This window comes from Hevea brasiliensis, chromosome 14 (assembly GCF_030052815.1).
Source record: "Hevea brasiliensis isolate MT/VB/25A 57/8 chromosome 14, ASM3005281v1, whole genome shotgun sequence".
Taxonomy (NCBI): Eukaryota; Viridiplantae; Streptophyta; class Magnoliopsida; order Malpighiales; family Euphorbiaceae; genus Hevea; species Hevea brasiliensis.
Window position 1 is genome coordinate 45960431 of NC_079506.1, and position 9788 is coordinate 45970218.

The 9788-nt window shown below is 34.7% G+C and overlaps 2 protein-coding genes across 2 annotated transcripts; both read right to left on the bottom strand.

The window, feature by feature from the left end:
• Positions 1–1871: 1871 nt before the first annotated feature.
• On the bottom strand, positions 1872–8920 carry LOC110655974 (uncharacterized). The gene is made up of 7 exons (XM_058134591.1): positions 8871–8920; positions 7891–7955; positions 3484–3840; positions 3236–3362; positions 2555–2842; positions 2346–2450; positions 1872–2231 (listed from the first exon to the last, which is right to left on the bottom strand). The coding sequence occupies exons 3-7, from the start codon at positions 3837–3839 to the stop codon at positions 1872–1874; spliced, it is 1236 nt and encodes a 411-aa protein (XP_057990574.1). The 5' UTR covers position 3840; positions 7891–7955; positions 8871–8920.
• On the bottom strand, positions 3972–7555 carry LOC131172956 (uncharacterized). Its single transcript, XM_058134592.1, has 7 exons — positions 7202–7555; positions 6575–6733; positions 6144–6456; positions 5289–5988; positions 4993–5205; positions 4143–4800; positions 3972–4055 (listed from the first exon to the last, which is right to left on the bottom strand). The coding sequence occupies exons 1-7, from the start codon at positions 7553–7555 to the stop codon at positions 3972–3974; spliced, it is 2481 nt and encodes an 826-aa protein (XP_057990575.1).
• Positions 8921–9788: the final 868 nt, after the last annotated feature.

Genomic DNA, 9788 nt, shown 5'->3' on the forward strand with positions numbered 1-9788 from the left:
GGCAGAAGGTTACACGGGTCTGTGGCTTGGCTTACACGGCCTGTGTACTTTGTATCAGCAGAAATTATGAGCCTTTTGACTTCTCCAAGCTTCCCTTTTGCACTCCTATACTCTGGGGCTTCACCTAAACACCTGAAATGATACAGAAAACATGGAATTAAGGGCTTGATAATAGAAATTACAAAAACTAATGAAATCGACTACTATGTATGAGATTACTTACCTAAATGCTATGAGATAGTAACAATTGTGCTTAAAAATATCTATACAATTCAAGTGCTTCAGTTAGATTTTGTATTTTGTTATTATATATAAGTGAGTGATGTATATCATTTTGGATTGTAAATACAATTGTAAATTATTGTATATAAATATTTATACGAATGAAATGAAATGCATTTATTTGAAATGGATGTGAGCAATGATGACATGATATGATATAGGAATAAATGAAACATATATGAAATTATCTTTAATAGGTGAATAGTAAAACTTGCCATATGCTAAATTAATAGAGGAGGCTCTATCCGAATATCCATAAAAAAAAAAATTTCCACACATGGGATAATACTTAGAAATAGACATTAAATTAATAATGTACACAACAAGACATGATAGGGTGTTTCGGCACCGAATGTGGCACATCTTGCTCGGCTACACTGTAGACAGGTAAGGGGCATCACAACATTGGCCAGTTCAATGCCAAATAATATACGTGGAAAACCTCAGCCACAAGATTGCCTATGAAGGATTGAAAAAGGGAACAAAAAATGTCAAATTTGTGACTTATTGATCAAGAATCCTGCCTTAGATTATTAGCAACTAATGGAGAGGGTCTAAAAGTGCATCAAACTGGATGACAAGTGGAAAGCTCTCAAAGAATATAGGAAGTCTGGGCAGAACAATGATAGGAAATAGGGGAGGAGAAATTATGGCTTAGAGAGAAAAGATTATGGTTGGGACAAGGGTAATGAAAGAAGTAGGGAAAGATTCAAAAGCTACATTCCATTCAATAAGTCCTAATCAAGGGTCTTAATGTGAATTCAAAAGAATGACGAGTAGATAAAATGGCCAAAGAAACTAAACTTGAATATCACCAACAAAAGGGATAGGAGCAAACATCACAAGTTTCATGAAAACCATGGCTGTACAATTCACTACAAGAAAAAAGGAGATTTGAAACCGAATATTCGGTTTCAAATCAGTGAAAATCGGTTTCTAAATACATTTAGAAACCGATTTGAAACCGAAATATTCAGTTTTAAATCCACAAGTTTCTAAATAAATTTGAAACGGAAAATGGCGTCCGTTTCAAATTCTGAAGCTATTTTCAAACCACTATTCCGTTTCAAATTTAGAAACCACATATATTCGGTTTCAAATTCCGTTTTAATTTAAAAACGGATATTTTGGTTTCAATTTTTTGAAAGCGAAATTCCGTTCAAATCGGTTTCTAAATTCAAACCGATCCTTGTGTTATTGGATTAGAAAGCGGAAAAATTCGTTTTAATCCGTTTCAAATTACTAGTAGAAAATTTTTATTTTTTTTTTAATATATTATTTCCTGTATTGAAGCATATAATATAATATTAATTTTAAATGCTCAACATCATAATATTTACAATATCAGGCTGTCAAATATCAAATATCAGTCAATATTATATATAAATATGACAGTGAAGGGTTATGACAATAATGTACTGTATGGAAAAATAAAATATCATAATAACAAAAAAAACAAGCTACTTGTCATTAACAACATCATCACTCAACACCACTATCAGCCTCTCTACCATCATCCTGATGAGTCGCATGCAGAGTTGGGGTCAGAAGCTGCGTACTCTGCATCATTTGTGCCATCATGTTTTGCATCATTTGTTGCATGCGCTCCTCGATGTCCGCTCACGTTGTCTATATCTCTCCTCTATCATCAACTCTCGTTGTCGTTCTATCTCCTCCATTGCAACCAAACTATCCTTGAGCGTTACAGATCGATGCAATTGTTGAATCTCTTCCTCCATTGCCTCCGATGGCGCAATAGGATGCGATGAAGATGATCCATGTGATGAGCTAGGGTAAAAAATTGATGCTTGAGATCCAATGCCATAAACCCTGTTCTTCTTCTCCCCCCCCACAACTTGATAATATAGTGCGACCTCATCTACAATAGGAGGGTCATTGCACCCCTCTTGTGGTTGAGACGACTGCTCCTTAAGCGCCAAAAATGCATCCTGCATAAGTTAATACACATATTTTAAATTTATTTTTCTTGGCAATTGAATAAACAAACTCACTTATTCATTTTTTTCGTATAATTGAAAGACATAAAATACTTGTTCACTTACCTTAATTGATTGTACTCGTGAATCAACCATATCGGAGGTGCCTTTCCTAGTGTGGGTCTTATGGAAAAGTTCATAAGGAAAAGGTCTTCGGCCAAGCTTGGCTTCCTGAAAAGATATAATGATTTTAGTGATGTTTATAATAATGTTCGATTATTTGCTACTAATATGTAGACAGACAATAACAAAACCAGTAAATATGAAATCATTACCATTCTATCTGCGTGAGTAGCATGTGAAACTGAACCCCCTGTGTGTCTAGAGATGCCTGCCCCAACTCCCCCTATCTCACTACAGCGGTTAGCAGTGAACTGATGGCTCTTGGCTTTAAACTCTGGGCTACTCCATGCCTCCTTCCATTTTTGCATTGTACTATTAGGCACGATGACCTTGGATTTTCCTTTCCTGACATTGCACATTAGCGCCTTGTAGCGCTCTGCAGCCTTACGCCTCCAAGCTTCCTTTACCAGTGGAGTCACCTCTTGCCAATCAAAGTATTTCTGTTATAAAACAAATAAAAATTAAGACAGTTGTATTAGTATGATAATATTTTAGAAAAAATTTGACAGCATTTCCCCTTAATTTTGGACAATCCAGCCTAGTTATTAGGTATTAATTGCACCTGTAAAAAACACTTCATATATTCTCAACAACAAATAACATCCACCCCAACTACAACAACTCACAACAATATATATTTTCAACATCCTCAACACACAAGCTGTACATAGAACATTTAAGCATTAATATACTTCAATTGTGTTCTTTTACATTAATTCAGAAATTCTCATCACTTAAATGATATTTGTTTGTAACATTCTTTTTTGAGGTTTCATAAACTATGCAAATTAGTTATCTGATAGATAATTATATTTAAATATTTATTTTATTACCTGAAATTCATCCCAGTAAAACTCTTTTGTTTCAGGCGTGATAGTTTTCCAACAGTGCCCCTCTGGGTCCATCCTCTCCTTGAAGATATTCTTCATCTTCTTAGCACATTCCTCAGATGGATGTAACCTGTACAAAAGAAAGACATCAAATATATTGATTTTATGTAAATGTAGAAACATGGTACTTCAATTGCCAATGATATGTAATACCAAATCATAGATAAAGTTAATTAATTTTTAATACTTACGTGCCATTAATGAGCTTTATTCGTTTCTTTCTTCCAAATGTAGTGAGTGATAGACCATCCATTGATGATATTGGTGCTGCCCCAACTGAATGACCTTCATGACCAGAGGTTGATCCAATTGCAGGCTCAGAAGATGGGGTAATAGGTGGTGGCGGTGGAGGTGGAGGTGTAGCTCGATGCTGTGTTGAAGCAGTAGACCCCTCCGGATCTGGTGTCGACCTCCCAGTGGATCGTGAAGGAACCTGAGGCTGACCCTGTGTAGATTGGTCTAGTTGATCATTGGACTCATCCTGCACAGGTAACTGCCTTGACTGTGAATGACCCAACAAACCTCCCCTGCGACCGTTGCCTCGCATCCTGCATAAATAATTGTATTAACAAGTTAGCTTCATTCAACTTATGATACATAATACAGATGAAATTTTCCAATAGTTAGAATTTATACTTCAAGTTTAGAAATATAAATTCATTAAGAGAAATACCTAATTCTAATTAGTATCACTATCATATACATCATCGCATTCCTCATCGCTTTCTGAGTCCAACTCAAGCTCTTCTTCATCTTCAACATCCTCTTCATTAATTTCAACTAGTACACCATTTTGATCATTCAAATATTGTTGTTGATCATCATCATCATCAATTTGAATCAAAGGGACTTCCATTTCATCTTCTTGAAATGGTTCTTCCCGTGTAGGGGGGGTTGTCACATTCACTTGATTAGGAAGATCAATAACAGATATCGCTTTGATTTTGAACATAGCCCACCATTCATCCTTATCGTGTGTTAAGCTTGGATATATCGAATAATTGACTTGAGCAGCTTGGATAGCTAGAACAAATGGTTTATATCTATTGAAAGATCTTTTTTTATTAATATCCACAAGTTTATATTTTGGATGAATATTTGTTCCCACATTCATTGTTGGATCAAACCAATCACATTTAAACAATACAATTCTTTTGATTGGTAATCCAGTGTACTCCAATCGTAGCACTTCAATTAACTGTCCATAGTAGTCACTCTCGTCAATACTATAATTAGTCCCCTTAATGCATACCCCACTGTTCATCGTTGCCCTATGCGAACCATGACTTTTAGTGTGAAATTTATAACCATTAACTACATAACTATTGTAGGACATAACACTTCTTAATGGACCCTTTGATAGATCCTTTAAAAACTGGCTTGATATATTGTTGGAGGGATTGTGAACATATTTATTGAACCACTTGTCAAATTCACGCTCTAGTTTCTCATCAACTTGTTTATCATTGATATTTGGATTGGCCATGTGTAACTCATTAACAAAAATGCTGCACACAATGAAAATAGTTAATTAAATGTTTGGAATCAATAATGGCATTGCAACAATTATAATAATTGAATATTAGAAAAACTTACTCAATGTACGGTTTTACTTCTATACAATTCAACAAGATGTACATTTGTGCTGCTTGAAATTCTTGTTCGTGAGATATCTAACCTTTCCTTTTCCCGTGGCCTACCTGGAATGAGTGAAAATTGATTTATTGGCTAGATGTTCATCCATATGTTCGACTGTATCATCATTGCGTGGAACCTTTCGATGCCTTGTGTTGACATGGGGTTCAAAATAATGAGCGCAGAATGACGATGCTTCTTCAACTAAGTATGCATTGCATATGGAACCTTCCACTTTGGCTTTATTTTTCACATTATTTTTTAACTTCCTAAGGTACCTGTACCATTTACTATTTAGTCACAACAAAGTTTTTATTTCTCCATGTAATGATAGTATACAACAATACATTAAACTAGTTACCTCTCAAATGGATACATCCACCGATATTGCACAGGACCAGCAATCCATGCTTCATAAGCCAAATGCACTGGGAGATGTTCCATGGAGTCAAAGAAACTTGGAGGGAATATACGCTCTAGTTTACATAATATAATAGGAATCTCTTCATTGAGCTGTAACATGGCTTCTTCTCTAAGTGTTGTTGAAGTTAACTCTCTAAAGAAATTGCTCAATTCGGTCAATGCTTGCCACACATTTTTTGGAAGCAATTCCCTAAATGCTATTGGGAGTAATCTTTGCATAAAGACATGACAATCATGGCTTTTCATCCCAAACAACTTTAGTTTTCTCATGTCTATACACCTACCCATGTTTGACACATAACCATCTGGGAATCTAAGATTTTTAAGCCATTCACACAACACTGCTTTTGATTGTTTGTCTAATGTGTAACATGCTTTAGGATACTTTCCTGTTGCCATATCCCTCTCTAACTCAGGTCGGTGACAAAACTCTTTCAAATCTTCTCTTGATTTTGCATTGTCCTTCGTCTTCCCTTCAACATTCATCACAGTATTAAAAATATTTTCAAATACATTTTTCTCTATATGCATGACATCCAAGTTGTGGCGAAGCATGTTAGTACTCCAATATGGCAAATCCCAAAAAATGCTCCGTCTCTTCCAACCCGTGTTTTTTGCTTTGCAACTGTTATTCTCATCTGCACCCATATCGTGACACACATTAATCCTAGATGTTCTATTTGTTCTAAAATTTCCTCACGGATAGAATGGGGAGCACTTTTATAACTTGTCTTGTTCTTTCTAAAAGCAATTTTATTCCGTCTGAAAGGATGGTTAGCTGGTAAGAATTTACGGTGATTGTCAAACCATGATTGTTTACCACCCTTTGTCAATGTGAATGCATCTGAATCGTCCCTACAATATGGACAAGCAGTCTTGCCTGCTGTGCTCCAACCGGATAACATTGAATATGCAGGGAAATCACTTATTGTCCATAATAACGCAACCCTCATATTAAAATTATTCTTCTTTGATGCATCATATGTCTCAACTCCAACTTCCCACAACTGTTTCAACTCTGCAATAAGGGGCTGTAAGTACACATCCAATTTGTCTTTTGGGTTTCTCGGACCAGGAACTAGTACCGTTAGGAACATATACTCTTCCTTCATACATAACCAAGGAGGCAAATTGTAAGGAGTGACAATGACTGGCCAAGATGAATATTGTTGTCGGTGATCGACCGAATGGTTGAAACCCATCGGTGCACAGTCCTAGCCTTACATTCCGAACCTCAGCAGCAAATGAAGGATGTGTTTTATTAAAATGCTTCCATGTAGTTGCATCTGAACAATGACACATTACCCCATCTTCATGGTCATGCTCAGCATGCCATCTCATTTCTTTTGCTGTTGCATTCGAAGCATATAATCTTTGCAATCTCTGTGTGAGAGGAAAGTAGTACATTTTCTTATGTGGCACATTGGTTTGAAAATTAGAAGAGCCTCGACTATGTCGTTTGAACCGTGGATGGTCACAAAATTTGCAATTCGTTAACTCACTATCTTCAGCCCAATATAACATACATCCATTAGTACAATAATGAATCTTCTTAACAGTAGGCCCAATGCTTGAACCAACTTCTTACATCTTGTAAAAGTTTTGTCATTAAATTTTAATCCTGTAACAACTGTTTCATAAGTTGACAAATGTAATAAAAACAACTTTCTGAAAAATGATGTTCTGCCTTGATTTTCAACATCCTTTCAACATCTGAGTGCTGCGAATGGCTTTCACAACTGCCACACCTCTTGATTAACGACTTGCAACATGTCATACAATTTTTGAGTGATGGATTTGGAGGCTCCTCCATTACATCTGAAAGAAATCGGGACTCTTTGCATCCATTACCATTTGCTCATAGGTATTGCTTGTGCTATTATCAACCTCTTGAACAGACTCAGCTATCATAACATTTATGTTTTGACTATCAATATTACTTGTGCGGGGTTCCCCATGTAGAATCCATTTATAATAATATGGCACAAATCCATGCTTCATCAAATGTAACCGAATTGTATTCTCATCAGCATAATTACGATTCTGACACTTTCGATGATTACATGGACACTTCAGTTTATCCCCATCCATCCACTCTGGATGTTGCTTAGCAAATGTTATGAATTGTTCAATACCTTCTATGAATTCTGAGGTCAATAGACCATCTTTTAACCTAGCATACATCCATCTCCGATCTGATCCCATTTTCCTAATAGCTGTGTAATAATTAAGTGAATATTAGTAATGATATGTCATATATCAGAATTACATCATATCCCCAATCATGCGTTGAAAGGTAAGGCCCTAACCCAATTAGAATTGTATCATCTCTACCAATAACAGACAGATAATGACATGTCATATATTTGTAAAAATTCCAGCAGCATCTCCCATTAGTTCTCCAAGTGCACAACATAAAATTTGCACCCAGAGAACAATGAGAGATGTTACAAAATTTCTACAAATAGAAAAAATTATCACCTCAAAAATTGATATGCATGCATCTACAAATTAAAACGCCATATTAAAATATTACTTACCTGTGTGATACTGAAAGCAAGGGACAAAATAACGAGAGATAGTGACCAAAAGAGAATGAGACAGACTGTAGTTCAAAAAAAAAAAAAAAGAAATTCCGTCAGTAAATTATTGTATAAAATTTAACACCTCAAAGTAAATAAATAAATAAATAACTACATTATATGGCATAATAGTATAAAATTAAAAAACATAATAATCATTAAAATTAAAGGACATGAAAAAATAGATATTAGTATAGCAATAAAATAAACATACAATCTTTTATTTGTAATTTTATTTATTTCTTCAATTTTCAATAAAGTTTCTTTACTTTATTTTTATCTCTTTCTTCTTGAAGTTTTGGATTAAACCTTTGCTGTTCTTTGAAGATTTGTTCATGTAATTATCTCTACACACTACACATTGCATCACATTGACTAATAGAAAACTTAATTTAAATTGGATAGACGGACTAAAGAATAAAATAGAAAGACTAAATAACAATTTTTCCTAAAATAAAACCTATATTTCTCTTCTCTATCTTCTCAAACCCTGCACAACATGGTGGCCTGAGAGTTTCTGGTTCTACCATGCAACATGGGGCCGCTTGGCATGATGTACTAGTCCATTTTCACAATGACAAGATCCATCTTCTTAAATGTAAAACTAAAATATTATCTCAGATCCAACAAGTGGCATTCATTGCAAGCAGAAGATTATTAAAGGCATTTGAAATGTAATCAAGCCTCCTGTTTGCTTATACAACCATGAATGAAACAAATTCTCATGCTGAAAAATGCAAAGAGAAAAAGGGACCTCACTCAGTTTCAACCCAACCTAAGCTGATATATACTTGCCTTCAGCTTAAAATTCTCCTGAGTATTTAATAAAATAGATCTATTGCTAAAGATAGCAACTTCAAATCCAATTTGACACCTGATGATGTAAGAAAAATCGCACCAAATTGGTAAGGTTAAAGATAATAGAGATAGAGACAAACCAACAGTGTCAAGGGCTCGAAGAACCAAATGGAATATACATACCTATAAAAAAAAAAAAAAAAAAAAAAAACACGAAATTAGAATTCATTTATGAAATTAGATATATTAAACATATTATTTTGTAACAATATCTCACAACAGACAATAATTTAAAATATCAACATCAGATAGAGCAGTCTAATGAGGATGAAATATCCATTCTTTAAAGTCATTTACAGAAGTCAGATGAAAGAAGACCTTTGGGTTTTTATGCTTCTAATGGGAATGAAAAATATGTTTTTATTCTACACTACACTTTAGATGCAGTAAAAGAGAGTGAAACCTCAAAAAAGATATCTAAGTACTCAAGCAGTCACCTCAATTTTGGTTTTACTGAGTACAATAAAGGAGTATTGCGAACCAAGACAAGCAACCAAAACACAAGTTACACAATTACAATTGATTGTAAGACATAAACGAGAACAATACTTTGTGAAGAAATCTGACCAAGCGCAAACTAAAATTAACAGGATTTTGTGAGGCAATTAATCCAATAACAACAAAATTTGCAACAAATACACATTAAAATACTGTGAGTTCATGAAGGACCCACAAATAATTGCACCAAATGAGGGGGAAATTAACTTACAGATGGAGGAGTGGCTTCCAAGGAAGAAAAATGAGACTTTGGGATAATAAGAGAGTGCCTACAAAACAAACAGGGTTTGAATTCAAATGAGTAGGAGACAGATAAAGATTTACCAGTAAACGAAAAAATGCAAAAGATAATTGACGCGTGCTCTGAACTGTTTACTTTAATATTTAGAAAGTAATCACATTAAAGTTTGAACTTTGCATATTGTTACAATCAGTCAATCACAATCCCTCATGTAGTCAGCACAGAACAAGGAATACATCCTCTTGAGGGAGGAAATAAA